Source organism: Nerophis ophidion, linkage group LG02 (genome assembly GCF_033978795.1).
Source record: "Nerophis ophidion isolate RoL-2023_Sa linkage group LG02, RoL_Noph_v1.0, whole genome shotgun sequence".
NCBI classification, from domain to species: Eukaryota; Metazoa; Chordata; class Actinopteri; order Syngnathiformes; family Syngnathidae; genus Nerophis; species Nerophis ophidion.
Genome location: NC_084612.1, coordinates 29,883,155 through 29,905,481, shown reverse-complemented (window position 1 = coordinate 29,905,481; position 22,327 = coordinate 29,883,155). Strand labels below are relative to the sequence as shown.

Here is a 22,327-nt window from a genome sequence, read left to right as displayed (position 1 = left end):
TGAAATAAGCAGGGCCGACAATGAAAAAGACGGTGCTTAGATGGCAACATATGTTGTTCCAAAACCTGTATGTACCTTTCAGCAATAATGGTGCCTTCACAGATGTGTAAGTTACCCATGCCTTGGGCATTAATACACCCCCATACCATCACAGATGCTGGCTTTTGAACTTTGCGTCGATAACAGTCTGGATGGTTCGCTTCCCCTTGGTTTCCGGCCATACCGCTTACGTGGAGTGATTTCTCCAGATTCTCTGAACCTTTTGATGATATTATGGACCGTAAATGTTGAAATCCCTTAAATTTCTTGCAAGTGCACTTTGAGAAACGTTTTTCTTAAACTGTTTGACTATTTGCTCACGCAGTTGTGGACAAAGGGGTGTACCTCGCCCCATCTTTTCTTGTGAAAGACTGAGCATTTTTTGGGAAGCTGTTTTTATACCCAATCATGGCACCCACCTGTTCCCAAATAGCCTGCTCACCTGTGGGATGTTCCAAATAAGTGTTTGATGAGCATTCCCTAACTTTATCAGTATTTTTTGCCACTTTTCCCAACTTCTTCGTCACGTGTTGCTGGCATCAGATTCTAAAGTTAATGATTATTTGAAAAAAAATAATGTTTTTCAGTTTGAACATCAAATATGTTGTCTTTGTAGCATATTCAACTGAATATGGGTTGAAAAGGATTTGCAAATCATTGTATTCTGTTTATATTTACATCTAACACAATTTCCCAACTCATATTGAAACGGGGTTTGTACACGGGGGATGATATGTGTATGTATTTAGCAGTTTTTTTAATGTACAAAACCCATTGGGAACATTTTAATAAACACTTCTACATACAGGAAAATGCACTCAGTTTCTCTTACTTAAACATCAATTAAAACACATCTATGAAGCAACAATTTGACATCATTTAGACAAGAGGAACAAGATCAGGTTTTAATGAGGTACTATCTGACTACCAAACTCTATAAAGTATATGCCTAAGTAGGACATGGTGAGGCACATTATGAGCAGAGACGGTCTAACTCTCTTATGCAGGTTCAGAAAAGCATAATTCTTCAGTTGCCGAATGAAGTAGCAGAATGTTTCCCAAATTAATAAATGCAAACAGAATCTCATCATTAAAGTTAGGGTTTAGAGACTGCATGCATAGTTTACATAATCTCACAACTTTTCTCTGAAAAACATCTATTCAACTCAACTATCAGACGGTCAACCATCTGATAAAAGTGATCTGGGGAAGCCTTCATCATCACTGTTTGTTTCTACGGTCCTCATCACTCAGTCAAGACATATTGAGCATATTCTAGGACGTCTTTTGTTGTGTGTATGACTATTTTTCATTCTTACAGTAATAAAAAATATATAACAAAAAGTGTGTCCCTTCAATATAAAAAAATTACTTTTAAAATGACTTTTGTTTCCAAATATGGGACTATTCAGTCTTTCAAGGTAAGGTTGACATCCCTACTTCAGACCCTCTTACCGTTTCCGATACTACAAAGCTCGAATCTGCGTGAAGTTTGACAGGTGAACCTTTCCGTCAATTTCAGTAGTAATCCTCAATCCTCAGACTTTGGCCACCTAACTATTCGATTCGATTACGATTCAAGGATCTTTGATTCTATAAAAAATAAATTATTGATGCACCTTTAATTTTTGTATATTGATACAGTTTTACATTTATTTACGTTTCACTACATGAGCATATATCACTTGCCACTTTTAAAAACGTTGCATTTTCATTTTGAACATAAGTGCCCTATAAAAAAGGAGCTGGTCGGGTCTGTGATTAGTGTCGCTGCATTCAGACACATTTTAGAATAGTCTAAATCAGTGGTTCTCAACCTTTTTTCAGTGATGTACCCCCTGTGAACATTTTTTTTAATTCAAGTACCCCCTAATCAGAGCAAAGCATTTTTGGTTGAAAAAAATATATAAAGAAGTAAAATACAGCACTATGTCATCAGTTTCTGATTTATTAAATTGTATAACAGTGCAAAATATTGCTCATTTGTAGTGGTCTTTCTTGAACTATTTGGGGGGAAAAAAGATATAAAAATAACAAAAAACTTGTTGAAAAATAAACAGTTGATTCTATTATAAATAAAGATTTCTACACATAGAAGTAACGATCAACTTAAAGTGCCCTCTTTGGGGATTGTAATAGAGATCCATCTGGATTCATCAACTTCATTTTAAACATTTCTTCACGAAAAAATAAATCTTTAACATCAATATTTATGGAACATGTCCACAAAGAATCTAGCTGTCAACACTGAATATTGCATTGTTGCATTTCTTTTCACAGTTTATGAATTACATTCATATTTTGTTGAAGTATTATTCAATAAATATATTTATAGAGGATTTTTGAAATGTTGCTATTTTTAGAAAATCTCACGTACCCTTCAAGTACCCCCAGGGGTACGCATACCCCCATTTGAGAACAACTGCTCTAAATTACTGCATTTACAATAAATAAATTGATTGTTGACTTATACTAATTGATTTTATAATTATCCATGTCCGAAATGCATCTAAACACAGATTATTACCCCCAGCTCAAAACAACACTATTGTGTCATACTATTTTTTAGGCAAATACATGAAGGGAGAGCCAGCAATTGGGTTTACCGTATTTCCCTGAATTGTCGCCGGGCATGAGACATTCACCTGCCTCGAATTACTGCCGGGTAAAACTCGCTCCCTTGGTTTTTAAGCACATGTTTATTTTATCCGCCGGGTTGAAGTCGTGACGTCACGAGAGTCTCTTCCCATTACACCTTTCTCAAAGTGGCAGAGGAAATTTTATTTGCCTATGCTGTGTGTAAACCAGTGGTCTTGTTCCACAGCCATACAGATCACACTAATGGTTGTGATATAAAACAACTTTAACACTCTTAATGATATGTGCCACACTCTGTGAACCCACACCAAACACATTTCTGGAGAACATTGGCTCTGTAACACATTATAAACGCAATATAACACCCAGAATGCAATGGCATCCATGATTCTAGGCTATATTATACACGCGCTAGCAACCCCGTGCGTCGGTTGAGGTGGGCGGTGTTGGGGGCGCGTGTATAATATACTGTAGCCAAGAGTCACGGATGCACGGCATTATGGGCAATCCCTATGCTGCGTTTATAATGTGCCGCAGAGCCAATGCTCTCCAGAAATGTGCTTGGTGTGGGTTCACAGAGTGTGGCGCACACCAGCAAGAGTGTTAAAGCTGCCTACATCACAAACATCAGTGTAAAAGGTATGGCTGTTGACCAAGTATGCATTGCAATCTCATATAAGAAGCAACAAATTTCATGCGTCCGGCCAGCACACAGACAACATATTGCAAAAAAAGGACGCAATGACATGCTGTAGAGCAGTAGTCCCCAACCGTCGGGCTGCGGACGCTGAATAATTTTATATTAATATTTTTTTTATCACACACAAATTATTAATGAATACCATTGCTAAACGCAGAGATGAGAAGAGGATTTAAAATTATTAGCGCATGCTTTGAATAAGCGCAGGAGTGAGAAGAGGTTTTAAATTAATTATCGCCCCGGCGGCTATTCAAGGAAATACGGTATTTGGCTCTTGCCAAATTCAGGGATTGCAGGAGACCCAGAAACCTGCCCATGCAGTTGAGGAAGACCTCACCTTAAGAGGATCTTCCTCAAGCCACAACCAGAATTGTGAATTTGGACCATGTAACTTTCCTCAGACTTTCTGCATCCATCCATCCATCCATTTCCTACCGCTTGTCCCGTTTAGTGTCGCGGGGGTGCTGGAGCCTATCTCAGCTGCATTCGGGCAGACGGCGGGGTACACCCCGGACAAGTCGCCACCTCATCACAGGGCCAACACAGACAGACAACATTCACACTCACATTCACACAATCGGGCCAATTTAGTGTTGTCAATCAACCTATCCCCAGGTGCATGTCTTTAGAGGTGGGAGGAAGCCGGAGTACCCGTAAGGAATCCACGCAGTCACGGGGAGAACATGCAAACTCCACACAGAAAGACCCCGAGCGCAGGATCGAGCGCAGGATCGAACCCAGGACCTTCGTATTGTGAGGCAGACGCACTAACCCCTGTACCACCGTGCTGCCCAGACTTTCTGCATGCATCACATATTTTCATCTTTACAGCACCCCTGTGACTCCGAGAAAGACTAGCAGTAGAAAAAGGGATGGATTATTTTTTGTCATTTATTCAATTGAATATAAATTGAAAAGGATATACAAATAATTGTATTTACACAACGTGCCATCTTCACTGGTTTTGTAGATCATATATATATATATATATATATATATATATATATATATATATATATATATATACACACTGAACAAAAACATAAATGCAACACTTTTGTTTTTGCTCCTATTTTTCACAAGTTGAACTCAAAGATCTAAAACTGCAACTATATACACAAAAGACCTACTCCTCTCAAATATTCTGCACAAATCTGTGTTTGTCAGCACTTCATCTTTACCAAGATAATCCATGCCATCTCACAATTGCGGCATATCGATATGCTGATTAAACAGCATAATTATGGCACAGGTGAGCCTTAGGCTGCCCACGATAAAAGGCCACCGTGGAATGTGCAGTTTTATCTCACAGCGCAATGCCACAGATGCCGTAATATTTGATGGAGCATACAGTAGGCATGCTGACTGCATGAATGTCCGCCAGAGCTGTTGCCTGTGAATTGAATGTTCATTTCTCTACCATGAGTCATCTCCAAAGGAGTTTTAGCAAAATGTGTCACAACCACAGTTCACGTGTTACCACACCAGCCCAGGACCTCCACATCCAGCAGGTGCACCCCCGTGATCATCTGAGACCAGCCACCCAGACAGCTGCTGCAACAATTGGTTTGCATAACCAAAGGATTTCTGCACAAATTAAGAGAAACAGTCTCAGGGAAACTCATCTGAATGCTTGTTGTTCTCATCGGAGTCTCAACCTGACTGCAGTTCGTCGTCGTAACCAACTTGAGTGGGCAAATGCTCGCGCTCGATAGCGTCTGGGACGTTGGAGAGGTGTTTGCTTCATGAACGAATCCAGGTTTTCACTATTCAGGGCAGATGACAGACAGTGTGTGTGGCGTTGTGTGGAAGTGAGGTTTTCTGATATCAACTTTGTGGAATGAGTGGCCCATGGACCAACATTACACCGACTACAATCTGCAACCCATCAGCTGTATGGGATGGAGATGTGTTGCACTGTGTGAGCCAAATATGTTTTTTAAAGAGGTGCCCTTACCAAAAAGCATGTACCTGAGTTTTAGGTTGGTAGACAATCCCCTTTGGTCCTTTGGGAAAAGTAAAATATGTGATTCATACACCTATCTTTATTTTGCAGCTCACACTCAACCGCACCGGAAGTGAAGGACTATTTTTAAATGAGACTTACTAGAGAACCACTGTGAAACATACTCTAGAATAAAGAGGATGTGCACTTTGTCCAGAAAGATAAATTTTTTCTTCTGGGTTTAATAGCAAAGTCAAGACTCCTTCACTAATATTCCTCTTCTTCTTCATCTCAACGTAATAGCCAACCCCTCTTTGTGGTGCATAGCGCCAACTAGTGTACAGCATAAATAGGTGTCACTGATTTCAAAGTACAACGGGCTGTGTTCGGCAAGAGATGTCTGTCTCAATGCAAGGTTTAATTTCTTGGGATCCATCCATCCATTTCCTACCGCTTGTCCCTTTCAGGGTCATGGGGGGTGGAGGAACCTATCTCAGCTGCATTCGGGCGGAAGGCGGGGTACACCCTGGACAAGTCACCTCCTCATCACAGGGCCAACACAGATAGACAGACAACATTCACACTCACATTCACACAATAGGGTCAATTTAGTGTTGCCAATCGGGATATTTTTCTAAAATGTTAAATAAAAAGAACTACAGCAATACTGTATTACATTTACAGCCGTTTAGAGCAACAACAACAACAAAAAAACACCTGACATCCAATGAATAAAATAGAGTAGAATAGAAGAATAGAATGGACTTTATTGTCATTATATTTGCATATAGGTAACAGTTCGAGATGCCACCTCAGTAGAAGCATTTAAGTCTCACCTTCAAACTCATTTGTATACTCTAGCCTTTAAATAGACTCCCTTTTTAGACCAGTTGATCTGCCGTTTCTTTTCTTTTACTCCTATGTCCCACTCTCCCTTGTGGAGGGGTCCGGTCCGATGGCCATGGATGACGTACTGGCTGTCCAGAGTCGGGACCCAGGATGGATCGCTCGTCCAGAGTCGGGACCCAGGATGGACCGCTTGCCTGTGTATCTGCTTGGGACATCCCTGCGCTGCTGATCCGCCTCCGCTCGGGATGGTTTCCTGCTGGCTCTGCTTTGGACTGGACTCTCGTGGCTGTGTTGGATCCACTATGGATTGAACTTTCACAGTATCATGTTAGACCCGCTCGACATCCATTGCTTTCGTCCTCTCCAAGGTTCTCATAGTCATCATTGTCACCGAAGTCCCACTGGGTCATCATTGTCACCGACGTCCCACTGGGTGTGAGTTTTCCTTGCCCTTATGTGGGCCTACCGAGGATGTCGTAGTGGTTTGTGTTGTGGTTTGTGCAACCCTTTGAGACACTAGTGATTTAGGGCTAAATAAGTAAACATTGATTGATTGATTGATATAACGAGATTAAGATTAATACAGTGTTTTTGAAAATGTTTTGAGCCAAGGCACATACTGTATTTCTTTGAATTGCCGCCGAGGCGCTAATTAATTTAAAACCTCTTCTCACTCCTGCGCTTACCAAAGGCATGCGGTAAAAGTAAGCATGCGCTAATTATTTTAAAACCTCTTCTCACTCTGGCACTTACCAAAGGTATGCAGTCAAAAATTGAGTGTGATGTAAGCTTGGACCTTAAATCCTACTGAAAAGCTCTTAATTCTTCTTCCCTTTATGCGATTTCAAAATACCGGTATTGAAATCAGCCTCCTCCATTTTGAAAATGATGAGAGGGGAAGTGTCACTCATGATGTCACGAGTTTGACCAGGTGGTATTATTAAGCATGCGCTAATTATTTTGGGAAGTGAGTTTGACCCGGCAGTAATTCAAGGCAGGCGCATACTATATGCCCTGCGGCAATTCAAGGAAATACGGTATTTTCATTGAAAAAATATGGAGGCAATCCATTAGCAAAAACAATAAAAAATTAAACTCCACCAGGTTGTCTCATTTTATAGTTTGTTGTTTTCCTGTATGTAGTGCTTTAGTTCCTGTCTAGTGCTGTTGTTTTGGTGGCTTTTCCTGTTTTGTTGGCGTTCTCCTGTAGCAGCGTCACACCTTCCTTTGAGAGCTATTGCCTGACCTGCTTTGTATTGGCAATCAAGAATAATTCAGTTGTGCGGACGTTATCCTTCTTAGTGGGGACATTGTTGATTGTCATGTCACACTGTACACACTGTAAGTCTTTGCTGTCTTCCAGCATTCTGTTTTTGTTTACTTTGTAGACAGTTTTGATTGATTGATTGATTGATTGATTGAAACTTTTATTAGTAGATTGCACAATACAGTACATATTCCGTACAAATGACCACTAAATGGTAACACCCAAATACGTTTTTCAACTTGTTTAAGTCGGGGTTCACGTTAATCAATTCATGGTACAAATATATACGGCATAATACAGTCATCACACAGGTTAATCATCATAGTACATATGTTTAATTATTTACATTATTTACAATCCGAGGGGTGGGATGAGGAGCTTTGGTTGATATCAGTACTTCAGTCATCAACAATTGCATCATCAGAGAAATGGACATTGAAACATTGTAAGTCTGACTTAGTAGGATATGTACAGCGAGCAGAAAACATAGTGAGTTCAGATAGCATAAGAACAAGTAAATACATTTGATTATTTACATTAGGTTATTTACAATCCGGGGAGATGGGATGTGAATGAAGGAGGGTATTAGTAAAGGGTTGAAGTTGCCTGGAGGTGTTGTTTTAGAGCGGTTTTGAAGGAATATAGAGATGCACTTACTTTTACACCTGTTGGGAGTTCAGTTTTACTTACGTTTTGCATAGCCATCCCTATGCTTCAGGGCCTTTACCTTGCGGAACTTGCCTTTAGTTAATTTTTGTTTAAAGCATTACATACCTTTTTACCTGCACACTCTCTGCCCCTGTGCTCTGCTTATTAGGATCACGACAAAACTATCCTCGACTTCTACAAAGCAAGGGGCTGCCACCTACTGGAGGACTACATGGTTGGTTACCCTGCCAAGCTCGGCATGGCACATATAGAGCAGTGGTTCTCAACCTTTTTTCAGTGATGTACCCCCTGTGAAATTTTTTTTTAATTCAAGTACCCCCTAATCAGAGCAAAGCATTTTTGGTTGAAAATAAGAGATAAAGAAGTAAAATACAGCACTATGTCATCAGTTTCTGATTTGTTAAATTGTATAACAGTGCAAAATATTGCTCATTTGTAGTGGTCTTTCTTGAACTATTTGGAAAAAAAGATATAAAAATAACTAAATACTTATTGAAAAATAAACCAGTGATTCAATTATAAATAAATATGTCTACACATAGAAGTAATCATCAACTTAAAGGGCCCTCTTTGGGGATTGTAATAGAGATCCATCTGGATTCATGAACTTAATTCTAAACATTTCTTCACAAAAAAAGAAATCTTGTGGAAAAGGCAGCATCTGTGATGGTATGGGGGTGTATTAATGCTCAAGGCATGGGTAACTTACACATCTGTGAAGGCACCATTAATGCTGAAAGGTCCATACAGATTTTGGAGCAACGTATGTTGTCATCCAAGCAATGTTAACATGGACGCCCCTGCTTATTTCAGCAAATCAATGCCAAGCCTCGTGTTACAACAGCGTGGCTTCGTAGTAAAAGAGTGCGGGTACTTTCCCATCTCGCCTGCAGTCCAGACCTGTCTCCCATCGAAAATATGTGGCGCACTATGAAGCGTAAAATACGACTGCGGAGCCCCCGGACTGTTGAACGACTGAAGCTCTACATAAAACAAGAATGGGAAAGAATTCCACTTTCAAAGCTTCAACAATTAGTTTCCTCAGTTCCCAAACGTTTGAGTGTTGTTAAAAGAAAAGGTGATGTAACACAGTGGTGAACATGCCCTTTCCCAACTACTTTGGCACGTGTCACAGCCATGTAATTCTAGGTTAATTATTATTTGCAAACAAGAATAAAGTTTGTGAGTTTGAACATCAGGTGTGTTGTCTTTGTGGTGTGTTCAGCGGAGTGTGGGTTGAGGATGATTTGCGGGTCTTTGTGTTCCGTTTGTGTTTGCATCTGGCACAGTTGCCCAACTCATATGGAAACGGGGTTTGTAGATATTGGCTTTCATTATGTAAAGCGCTTTGAGTCACTAGAGAAAAGCGCTATATAAATATAATTCACTTCACTTTAATATCAATATTTATGAAACATGTCCACAAAAAATCTAGCTGTCAACACTGAATATTTCAGTGTTGCATTTCTTTTCACAGTTTATGAACTTACATTCATATTTTGTTCAAGTATTATTTAATAAATATATTTATAAAGGATTTTTTAATTGTTGCTATTTTTAGAATTAGTTTTTTTAAATCTCACGTACCCCTTGGCATACCTTGAAGTACCCCCAGGGGTACGCGTACCCCCATTTGAGAACCACTGATATAGAGCATGTACCATGAATTGATTAACGTGGACCCCGACTTAAACAAGTTGAAAAAACGTATTCGAGTGTTACCATTTAGTGGTCAATTGTACGGAATATGTACTGTACTGTGCAATCTACTAATAAAAGTCTCAATTGAAAAAAACAGACATTAGACAACGGCCCAATATTTGCAAATTATAATTATTGATTTGCAAAAATATTTTTGGGACCAATTAGGTGAAGTTGCATAATATCTCACGGCACATTAGATTCCGCCTACCGGAAATGACGTAATCGCGTAGGATCCACCTTCGACCAATCACGCCTCTTTGCTGGTTGTGACGTTATGACGGGTCTTTCTGCAGCGCGGGAAAATCCACCCTAGCTAGTTTTGAACGACGGGCTAAGTTTTCGGAAACTTTTAGAAAGTATTATCTCTCCAAAGCGGACAGCCATGGACGCTTCGGAGGTCGAGTTCCTCGCCGAGAAGGAGATGGTGAAGATAATACCCAATTTTAATCTCGACAAGTTATATTTAATCGGGGTAAGTAGGTCGATGTTTCCCCGGCTAGCGCGGATGTTTTACGTCGAGGATTCTTGCTAACAACCGGACTTCGTTGACGTCTTCAGGGAGATTTGGGTCCTTTTAACCCCGGCCTGCCCCTGGACGTGCCTGTGTGGCTGGCACTCAACCTGAAACAGAGGCAGAAGTGTAGAGTCGTTCCTCCTGACTGGATGGATGTTGGTAAGATGACGCTGCTGCGATGAGGTGGCGACTTGTCCAGGGTGTATTCCGACTTCCGCCCGAATGCAGCTGAGATAGGCTCCAGCAACGCCCCCACTACCCCCGTGACCCCAGAAGGGACAAGCGATAGAAATTGATGGATGGAAGATGACGCCGAACACTTAAAAAAACAAATTATTGTGATCGATTGACATGTTCTGGACGTAAGAGAACGTAATAGTGTAGTGTAGGCCAGGACTTATTTAGGCCCGGCGATGAGGGGCGACTTGTCCAGGGTGTACGCTGCCTTCCGCACGATTGTAGCTGAAATAGGCACCAGCGACCCCAAAGGGAATAAGCGGTAGGAAATGGATGGATAGAGGACTATTGACAGACCACCTTAAAAAAACAGAATGGAATTTAAAACACTTGCTGAATGAGACACAGAGAATGTACATGAAAAAAAGAATGTGGGATTGACAATATTAACTATGGATGATAAAACACTGATTATTGACAACATATGAATGTCACATCCCCTCTCCATAGGCATATTTTACAATCAAGCGAAAGGCAACAAAAATGCAACAAACACAGCGAAAAATGAACGCTAAGGGTAAAAAAAACCCCACCTACAATCTGATATATCCTAAGCTTTAGAACGTTGTCGTAAAAATCTCCATCTGCGTCTGTCCTTGGCACCCGCATTTCAGGCTGGCTGCTCTGGAAACACTCCCAGTGCATGGTGCTTCGTCTGAGCTGCCGTGACTTAGATGACCATAGTAACTAACTAGTACATCATGCAAAAGCGCAGACTCCGACCTTTGAAATACTATAGTTCAAGACTTACAGTAATTTGAAAACATGACTGCACATCATAATGTCAGCTACAGTCTCCATCGTAAAGATCTAAAAACATAATTTGGAAATGTCCAGCAGACCAGTTGGAAAGCTAAACGGGCGGCATGTTAATTTGCCCTGGTCTGTTCTACGTATATGCACTATATTAGGGCTGCACGATTTTTCGGACCCATTTTTCAGTCACATTTTCACAAAGCTAATGGTTTATTTTTAAAGTCTAATTAAACCGCAAAAATGGCTAATACAGTCATAATCAAAGTCGTTTATTAAAACGCAGCAATATATCAGAATCATGCTAGTCAAAGATTGTGTATTTGACTGAGTGCTCTGCTGTTTTAAGGCTGGACTGCAAAAATGAAGTCAAATATTTTGTCCATATTGGCTTTGCTGTTTTATGGACCTACCGCGAAAAAATGTTAGTCAAAAATCCTTTACAGCCGTGGTTCTCGAACTGTTTTCATCAAATACCACCTCAGAAAAATGTTTGTCTCTCCAACTACCACCATAATGACCAACAATAAAATACTGTAGCGTAGTAGGCCTAAGTATTGGTTAAAAAAATAACGCATATGTTTAATTTAACAAGCATCCATTCATCCATTTTCTACCGCTTGTTCATCATGTGGTCATGCGGGGGTGCTGGAGACTAGCCCAGCTGCACATGGGCGGAAGGCAGGGTGCACCCTGGACAAGTCGCCACGTCATTACAGGGCCAACACAGATAGACAGACAACATTCAGACATTAGGTATTTAATATTCTTAGGTGTCACTGATTTCAAAGTACAAACAGTTCGGCAAGAGATGTCTTTCTCAAGTCAAGGTTTCATTTGTTGTGATCTTTTTCAAAAATCTTAAATAAAAAGTACTACGGCAACACTGTTTTACATTTACAGCCGTTTAGAGCAAAACAAAACACTGACATCTAATTTAGTGTTCTTCAACCTTTTTTGAGCCAAGGCAAATTTTTTTCATTGAAAAAATTCAGAGGCAAACCACCAGCTGAAACGTTAAAAAATGAAACTCCACAAGGTTGTCTCATTTTTTAGTGTGTTGTTTTCCTGTGTGTAGTGCTTTAGTTCCTGTCTTGCGCTGTTATTTTGGTGGCTTTTCCTGTTTTGTTGGTGTTTTCCTGTAGAAGCTTCACGCCTTCCTATGAGTGCTATTGCCTGACCTGCTTTGTATTGGTAATCAGGACTAATTCAGTTGTGCGGACGCTATCCTTCTTAGTGCGGACATTGTTGATTGTCATGTCACACTGTACACACTGTAAGTCTTTGCTGTCTTCCAGCATTCTGTTTTTGTTTACTTTGTAGCTAGTTCAGTTTTACTTGCGTTTTCCATAGCCATCCCTATGCTTGAGTGCTTTTTCCTAGCAGGACTTGTCTTTTGTTCATTTTGCTTTCAAGTATTACAAACCTTCTTACCTGCACGCTGTCTCCCGCTGTGCTCTGCATATTGGGATCACAACAAACCATCCTCGATGCATTCCGACTTCTACAAAGCAATTAGCTACCTGCTGCCACCCACTGGAGTACTACTTGGTTACCCTGTCAAGCTCTATACGGCAACAGACACTAGACAACAACACATTAGTTGCAGATTATAATTATTGATGTACAAACCCCGTTTCCATGAGTTGGGAAATTGTGTTAGATGTAAATATAAACGGAATACAATGATTTGCAAATCATTTTCAACCCATATTCAGTCAAGTATGCTACAAATACAACATATTTGATGTTCAAACTGATAAACACTTTTTTTTTGCAAACAATCATTAACTTTAGAATTTGATAAGGCTGGGCGATATGACTAAAAAATGTATCACGATATAAGTGTTTCATATCAATCGATATTGATTAAAAAAAAAACAAAAAACTATTCTAAATAAAGACCAGGAGAAAAAACACTAAATTTAAATACTTTTATTTTAAATATAACCTTTAACCTTTAGAACGAGGTCAGCATTACGAAAAACAGTCAAATAAATGAAAATACCGGTCGATGTGCAAATAATGACATTAAATAAATGCTTAAACCAACAAAATGTGCAAAGTATTGTAATTAAGAAATTAGTAGTGTACAACTCAGGCTTCAAAGCCATATTGGTGACAATAAATGCAAATAAATAACAGTCACATTAAGCAAGCAGAAACAAACATGTCTTACAGAATGTTGTAAACATCTGAGTAAACTTGCGTCTGAATATCTGTGACAAAATACTGCCAAACTGGTGACGTGACGTTTCCTTTTTTATTCACAATTTTCTCTCGTGCTGCCGCACTCATATTCCCGTTTTGTATCACTCCTCGTCGTCAGTTAGCCGTTGTTGCTTTTTTTTTTTTTTTTTCCTGTTAGCATTTCCCAGATTGCCTTGCGGTTCAGGCTCGGCCGTGATAGGTCGAGAGGCCAAAGCCCTTCCTCTGACTACACCCCCCAGAATGCCGTGCTGTTGCGCATCGGCCTTTCTTCCTATTTTTTTCTAACAGTACTCAAGTGAAATTATCAAACGTTCTATCGACCCCATTTTCTATTGATATTGATCACATGTCTATCGCGATATATATTGTTATTGTTTTATCGCCCAGCCCTATAATTTGATGCCAGCAACACGTGACAAAGAAGTAGGGAAATGTGGCAATAAATACTGATAAAGTTCAGGAATTCTCATCAAACACTTATTTGGAACATCCCACTGGTGTGCAGGCTAATTGGGAACAGGTGGGTGCCATGATTGAGTATAAAAGCAGCTTCCGTGAAATGCTCAGTCATTCACAAACAAGGTTGGGGAAACGGTTCACCACTTTGTAAACAAATGCGTGAGCAAATCGTCAAACAGTTTAGGAACAACATTTCTCAACGGGCTATTGCAAGGAATTTTAGGAATTTCACCACCTACGGTGTTTAATACCATCAAAAGGTTCAGAGAATCTGGAGAAATCACTGCACGTAAGCGATGACATAACAGACCTTCGATCCCTTAGGCTGTACTGCATCAAAAAGCGAAATCAATGTGTAAAGGATATCACCACACGGGCTCAGGAACACTTCAGAAAACCACTGTCAGTAACTACAGTTTGTTGCTACATCTGTAAGTGCAAGTTAAAACTACTATACAAAGCCAAAGCCATTTATCAACGAAACCAGAAATGCCGCCGGCTTCGCTGGGACCGAGATCAGCTAAGATGGACTGCTGCAAAGTGGAAAAGTGTTCTGTGGTCTGACGAGTCCACATTTCAAATTGTTTTTTGGAAACGGTGAACGTCGTGTCCTCCGGACCAAAGAGGAAAATAACCATCAGGTCTGTTCTAGGTGCGAAGTTGCAAAGCCAGCATCTGTGATGGTATGGGGGTGTATTAGTGCTCAAGGCATGGGTAACTTACACATCTGTGAAGGCACCATTAATGCTGAATGGTCCATACAGGTTTTGGAGCAACATATGTTGCGATCCAAGCAACGTTATCATGGACGCCCCTGCTTATTTCAGCAAGACAATGCCAAGTCACTTGTTACAACAGCGTGGCTTCATAATAAAAGAGTGTGGGTACTAGACTGGCTTGTCTGTATTCCAGACCTGTCTCCCACTGAAAATGTGTGGCGCATTATGAAGCATAAAATACGACAGCGGAGACCCCGGAGTGTTGAAGGACTGAAGCTCTACATAAAAAAAGAATGGAAAAGAATTCCACCTGAAAAGCTTCAAAAATGTGTCTCTTTTGTTCCCAAATGTTTGAGTGTTGTTAAAAGAAAAGGTGATGTAACACAGTGGTGAACATGCCCTTTCCCAACTACTTTGGCACGTGTTGCAGCCATGAAATTCTAAGTTGATTATTATTTCCCCCAAAAAATAGTTTATGAGTTTGAACATCAAATGTCTTGTCTTTGTAGTGCATTCAACTGAATATGGGTTGAAAAGGATTTGCAAATTATTGTATTTCGTTTATATTTACATCTAACACAATTTCCCAAGTCATATGGAAACGGGGTTTGTACAAAAAATATTTTTTGGACCAATTAGGTGATGTTGCATAATATTTCACGGCACAGTGGTTGAAAAACACTGGGTTAGAGGGTTGGGTTGTGTTTGAGTGCTGCTGTGAAAAATTTGGTTGGCCAAAATGTGAGCACGAATTGGATAAAGTTGCGCATGATTTGCCGGGATTAATTGAAACTGCGAGGGGGGGGCTGATTGATTATAATGAAACAACATCAAAAAGGAGTTTGGCGCCCCTGGTCTATATAGTAAAAGTTCTGCGTTCTTCTCTGTTGTGACGCTGCAGAGAAACTTGAGGACATGCGGGAGGTGGAGAGGAAGGAGGATACCTTCACGCCGGTCCCCAGTCCGTACTACATGGAGCTGACCAAGCTGCTGTTGAACCAGTCCGTCACTTTGTTCGCTGCCTTTTACCCATCCTGTGTGGACGCCATTTTAACCATGGCGTTTTGTTTATGAAGCGCTTCCGACAACATCCCCAAAGCTGACGAGATCCGCACGCTGGTCAAAGACATCTGGGACACGCGCCTCGCTAAACTCCGCCTGTCTGCTGACAGCTTCATCAGTCAGCAGGAAGCTCATGCTAAGGTCGGCGCGACGCCACGCGAGCTTTAAATAGCCCCTGGTGTCACATCATGTATTTTTAAGTGTGCGGTCTTCTTCTACAGCTGGACAACTTGACTTTGATGGAGATCAACACCATCAGAGGGTTCCTCCTGGAGTCGCTCAACTGCATGTACAAGCTACGCTCCAACCTGCAGCCGGGGTCCAGTAAGGACTATTGAAGGATACATCCTGCTGATTCAGTCCTTGTTGAGGTCAGGCTGGGACAGCACTGTCGGACTTCTTTTTTTTAACCCCGGGCATCACCCTTCAGAATTTAGCTCCTGGCATAGTTATCGACGATATTTGGCCAAAGATATTGCATGTTGATGACACGTTCTAGCTAGCAAATGACCACATCCTCGCTAACGTCCCGCCACAGTGTTAGTCGTTAAAGGCCTACTGAAACCCACTACTACCCACCACGCAGTCTGATAGTTTATATATCAATGATGAAATATTAACATTGCAACACATGCCAATACGGCCTTTTTAGTTTACTAAATTGCAATTTTAAATTTCCCGGGAGTTTCGTCTTGAAAACATGTAATGATGACGTGTACGCAAGACGTCACGGGTTTTTAGGAAATATGAGTGCTACGCACACACACAGCTAAATGTCGTCTGCTTTAACACCATAATTATACAGTTTTTTGGACATTTGTGTTGTTGAATCTTTTGCAATTTGTTCAATTAATATGGAGAAGTCAAAGTAGAAAGATGGAGTTGGGAAGCTTTAGCCTTTAGCCTTTAGCCACACAAACACACAGTGATTCCTTGTTTAAAATTCCCGGAGGGGAAAATTTACTGTGGATCAGAGCGCTGTCAAGCCAACATGAGACATATCAGATTGTTGGTGGCTTTATTTTGTACCTTTCGCGTTCATATTTCAGTGTTTGTTGCATTTTTGTCGCGTTTCACTCGATTGTAAAATATGTTGATCGAGAGGGGATATGACATATATTTTGTCAATATTCAGTGTTTTATCGTTCATAGAAAAAGTTAAAATTCTATTATGTTTTTCAAGGCGGTCTGTCATAACGTTTTTAGCATTCAATCAGATGTTATTGTGAGGTTTTATATTAGTGTTCCTAATAATAGATATACCGGCCCCAAGACACATTTTTTTCTTTAAATGTGGCCCCCCAGTCAAAATAATTGCCCAGGCCTCTGCCGTAGGAGGATTCAAGAAGACATGATAACTTCTAAGCTAGCGCGCATGAATGTAAACGGGTGGCGGATGGATACAAATTTCAACAATAACTATACTAACTTATGATCGATACTGCAATGATTAAATCGATGATTTTACTATCACAACATTGGTTTATTTTGTAGTTATTATGGTTTACAAACTCAGGAAATGACGAACTGGACACACTAAGGCTTTAAACACAAATAAATGATTTACATAAGATTCAACAGTAGTTCTTGTTTATGTTTAGTTATTTGCACTGTTGGCTTTATTTTGGTCCAAATATGTCAAAAAGAAAAAATAAAATAATTTTAATATTTAATCACTAAATTGGCCCTAGTGTGTGAATTTGAGTGTGAATGTTGCCTATCTGTGTTGGTCCTGTGATGAGGTGGCGACTTGTCCAGGGTGTACGCCCGATTGCAGCTGAGATGGGCTCCAGCGAATGTCTCTGATACTTGGTTAGGATTCAGGTCAAAACATGTAAATGGAGTATTATTAGCATGTAAAAAAAAAATGTTTATTTAGCTGGCTTAATGGACGCAATTTATTTATTTTACAATTAGTGCATAAAAAACAAAAACATGTGTTCTTGTCTTACACAAAGATTGTGAATGAAAGGCAAAAGTCCAAAAAAGTGCATTTCCTTTTTAACAGGAGTGAAGACAGAACCATGCTGCAACAGAAACTAACCAAACACAGTATTAACAATAAATTAGTAAGTGAATAAATAGTTTTGAGAAAAAAATACAACCAGAAATGAGGCAGTATGTTATTGAATACGTCAGCGGCCAAGTTAGGAGCCATTTTAACCTGTTTTGAAATGCTTCAATCATAGTGCAAATATTTTATTTATACATAAAGGTGATATAGATTTTAGGCCAAATCGCCCATCCCACCCTAATGTTCATGTTATAAAAGAATGGCTTATGACTGTGATAATAAACACATATAATTACCTGACACAAATCAAATCAGACATTTTGGAAATATTTTATTTTCTTTTTTTGTCTGAAATCACAGCCATATATTCATAAATACCTAATTACTACATTCAACAAAGAATATATTACATTACAATGGGTTCAAACGAACATTTCTGAAAACAGGATTCACAGCATCTAGACATCCTCCACTGGTGCTATTTTTGCGTGGCCATGCGCGGGTGGTGATATAGAGGGGGGCGGGGCTTCTACTGTAGTTTACCCAGGCCTTCCAACCAATAGGCTGCAGCGTTCTGGCTGAACTGACATGAATGAGAAAGAGTTGAGCTCCATGCAAGTTCGATCACTGACTGAAAAGAAAGGAGGCACTTATTCATCGACTGATAATGTCTGCGCATTTCCTAAATTGAAGTATTGAAATTCTCGCAAGTTGATGGAAAGTGTTCAAGTCGGCGAGGAAGTTGTCAATTTTGTCACAATTTGGCAAGTGATTGTTCAATTGAATGTAGCATGACTGGCATTTTTAGGCTTTTAGCTTATTCCTATTGTGGCCCTGTGTTTTGTTTTGGCTAAATCATTTCAAATGCAATTGGCACTGGGCCCTTCATGGTGGTGGAGAAAAGGCGGAGGCTTGTCACTTAATGCTATATGAGATGAGGAGTCTTCAGGAAATTAAGCTGGTGGCTTTACTTCATGTTTTTGAAACAAACAAAAAAAAAAAAGGCAAGTAAAAAAACAAACTGTCAAGTCAGCGGCACGGACATACTTTGCTGTGAATAAAAAGTTAATGAGATCCTGTTTTCTGTTAGAATGAGCTGTTCTGGCCAGCAGCAGTACAAACACTAAAAGCAAGGCTTTCTTTTCCAAACAAATTGCCCAAAAAAGCATTGACATATAAAAAAAATGGCAGGCTTTTTTTCTCTCTTTTAAAAGAACAATGATTAAAATAATAAACATACAAAAATCTTTTAAGTCTTCATATTATATACAATATAAGGCCGAAGCACCTTTTTAAAATTTCTCAAATTTTCTATTTTGAAATAAAACATTTACTTAATTCTTTTCAAAATGAACATTTCTGCCCAAATTCAAAGACGTCTTTGTTGTAACACAGTACCACCAGGTAGTTCTCCAGATAGTCTTAAGTGCACGTCCACTTCTAACGCTCTCACGGCCGACTTCACTGCCCGGCCGGCCGTGGCGCCTTCTCATGGACTTTATTTGGAGAGGTCTTCTCCAAGGGATTGGGGTTGCTCCGTCATTGGCAGGATTGTCTGTGTCTGGGTGGCGGCTGAAGGAAAAGCAGGTGTGAGAGTGTGTGCAGCCCTGGCACACGTTGGCTTCCTTCACTTTTTATCCAGCCTGCTTGGCGCCCAAGCGGGGATGATGGATCTACTATCAGTCTGACAAAAGCAGCTGGGGACAGGGGGCGGGGCTTTCCTGGACGGGTGCTGTCACCTGGGGGGGTAACCCTTGTAATGCCCACCTCTGGGCCAGTGTGTCTGTGGCAGAGTTAAACACTTCCTGAAGTGTTCCAGCTCCGCTTGCAGCTTCTCCCTTTCCAGCGCCAGCATCTGCCTTTGGGACATCAGCTCCTGAAGCAACAAATGCAATGTTCATTCTTTTTTTTTTTAAATAATTACGAGAGTTGCTCCAATATATCCTTTCACAGATTAATCGCGATGATTATTTATTCCGTTTTATAATTTAAGGGTAAAAAAAAACTTAATAGTTCTCAATAAAAATACATTTTTTCCAGACATCTCTGTGTTCATTGTGCTTATACGTCATGCATTCAGCAGCCAAGCAGCTTTTTGAAAAGGTTTTATCATTTAAAAAAGATGGTTTCATCTTTAAACCAAATAATATATCACAAGATTCGTGTTGAATCAAGAATCAAATCGCAAGTTCTAAGATTCCTAATAATTACCAAATAACATGGTTTTTAAAAATATGTTTTGTCTTTATTTCTTCAACGTAGCGTACATAAGAGCCATTTTTATCCACATTTTTTATTGTTGAATGTGTAAATTTCAACAAGTGGCAAAATACTTAAGATATTGTTTTTCTTTTAACCTTTTAGAAAAGTATTAGAAAACTCTAATTATAAAGGACAATTTTAAGGAAAGCCTCCACTTCTCTATTGCATCTTCCTAAATCATTCTAGTTACTTCTATTAAGTACAGTGCTGTCCAAAGTTCCATTTTCCGCCTGCAGCTATTTTTTTTTCATTGGCCCTCGACATGAACTGAAAATGAGATGGGTTGATTATTAATGAGGTTATATTAGATACACAATGTTCCTTTGTCACTTTGTAGTTTAGTGCGGTCTTTGTGGATTTTAAAGTACCATTCAATACTTTGAGATAATTGTATGGAGTTTTTTAAAGGGGAACTGCACTTTTTAAAATGTTGTTTATTATTTACAATACCTGTGTATGTGCGGGTACTTTATGGTTTTTACTTTGCCAACGGCCATTATATTTTTTATTCAACAAAAAGTTTTCATTAAACAGGACAGATACACTGAAAAGGTGTTATGATTTCTGCTATGGCGCCATCTTTTAGACGAGTTTGCTTACTGCAGGTGCTCCAGCTTAAACGTCTTCAGTATTTTCCTTCTGTTTAGTGCCAGTACAAGTGCCATTCTGCCTACTAGTCATCCATAGTGTTTCTACTCATATGGTGTCTTCGTTCATCACTCCAAGCAATGTTTGTAAGTTTTACAATATACCCAAAACCATTCATACTTAGTAAACTGTCACATTTTTAACAGTAGCATTGTCATGCATATTTGTATGTGCTATTGTAATATAATCTAGCTAGCGTCGTGAGCATTAGCAAATTAGCTAACACATTTACAACAGTTAGTATTAATAACTTGCAACGGCATTCTTTTAGTATTGTTTCAATTTCAGAAATTCCTCAGTAAATTTACCAAGACAGAGTTAAATTCCGCAGGTAGTGGTTTTATGACGATGACTTCTGTTTTGTTTTGTCTGATCAATCGTTTTACTACCGTGTTACAGGCACCGTTTGGAAACAATTAAGGTATCCAGATAAACCTTTTTTTTTTTTTAAATATGTCTGTGTGAAAACTCATTTCACATCGATATATTTGTGACGTATAGTCCAATGCGGCTAGTATACGGAATTGTATTTTTTTTCTCCTAAAATGTTGTGGTTTGGTTTATTTACTGGTGTGGTGTATAATCCAAGAAATATGCTATTTAAGTTATATTTCGTGTCTTTTAATAACGTGACATTATCTATTACAAACAATATTTTAATGCAATGAATTCTAACTAAAATAAATTGAACACGATTGCTAAAACACCTGATCATCACAAAAAAAGCTAATATTTTGTAAACTAGCTATATTACACAAAAATATGAGCATTAAAACATTTGCAGAATAATTCCGGTCTGATGCCCAATCTTTGAACTTAAATTCAATTGAAGAATTGTATTTTGAATTAAAGCGACTTCACATCACATGATGTTGAATTACAGGAAGTGGGGTTAAATTAATTGCAATTCAGTGAAGTAAAGTAAATTATATTTATGCATATTTTTACTCAAGAGAATCAAAGAGTTTACATGGTGAAATCCATTATCTACATATTTTAATCTACATTGAAGCCTGTATGGGTGGCTTTCCCAAGGACACAATGGCAATGCCTAAGATGGCATAAGCAGGTATCGAACCTGGAACCCTCAAGTTGATGGCACAACCGCTCTACCAACTGAGACGCCTCGTCCTTAATGCCAGCCAAGTAATTTGTTACGTGTAACAAATCTTTTATCCTCAATACTAAAATACTTGACTAACACTAAAATTGAAAAGTAATTTCCTCCACTTTTATATAAATTTAACATAATACATGACATGAAATTATCATTTTTATAAAAAATGCTTTTATTCCTAGTTAGTGAAACGTAATTGCTGTTATTATAACAATGTGTGCATAAGGCAAATAATTCCATCTTTTATACCTAAAGCTTGTCTGAATATAAGAAACTGAACTCATGTTTACTCATTGATTTACATGGACCCTGACTTCAACAAGTCGAAAAACTTATTCGGGTGTTACCATTTAGTGGTTAATTGTACGGAATATGTACTGTACTGTGCAATCTAATAATACACGTTTCAGTCAATCAAAGTGTAGTTGTGTACAGTAAATGAGGTTCATTGTAATAACATTTCTATTAAATATGTAAATGTAATGTATGATTCTGAAATACACCAAAATTATCATTTGTCTTTTGTACTTCCTCTTTGCAAATGTATTTAAATTTTAATT

General features: G+C 39.2%; 2 protein-coding genes across 4 annotated transcripts in view; one reads left to right on the top strand and one right to left on the bottom strand.

Moving 5' to 3' along the window:
* The first annotated feature begins 10,005 nt into the window (after window positions 1–10,005).
* gins2 (GINS complex subunit 2) lies at window positions 10,006–18,784 on the top strand. Its single transcript, XM_061881004.1, has 5 exons — window positions 10,006–10,243; window positions 10,330–10,444; window positions 15,566–15,665; window positions 15,741–15,867; window positions 15,948–18,784. The coding sequence occupies exons 1-5, from the start codon at window positions 10,154–10,156 to the stop codon at window positions 16,062–16,064; spliced, it is 549 nt and encodes a 182-aa protein (XP_061736988.1). The 5' UTR covers window positions 10,006–10,153; the 3' UTR covers window positions 16,065–18,784.
* The window catches only part of gse1b (Gse1 coiled-coil protein b), a 459,629-nt gene continuing 455,356 nt past the window's right edge, over window positions 18,055–22,327 (bottom strand). For all 3 annotated transcript variants that reach the window (XM_061880969.1, XM_061880979.1, XM_061880960.1), the window contains one exon: window positions 18,055–19,616. In XM_061880969.1, coding sequence (XP_061736953.1) covers window positions 19,476–19,616 — 141 coding nt within the window. In that variant the 3' untranslated portion in view covers window positions 18,055–19,475. The remainder of the gene's footprint in view (window positions 19,617–22,327) is intronic.

Excerpts from the sequence above, each read along its gene's own strand:
- gins2 (XM_061881004.1), top strand. The coding sequence starts at position 10,154 with ATGGACGCTTCGGAGGTCGAGTTCCTCGCCGAGAAGGAGATGGTGAAG. Across the intron at positions 10,244-10,329 it reads ACAAGTTATATTTAATCGGG|GGAGATTTGGGTCCTTTTAA; the intron begins GTAAGTAGGTCG and ends TGACGTCTTCAG. Across the intron at positions 10,445-15,565 it reads TCCTGACTGGATGGATGTTG|AGAAACTTGAGGACATGCGG; the intron begins GTAAGATGACGC and ends GTGACGCTGCAG.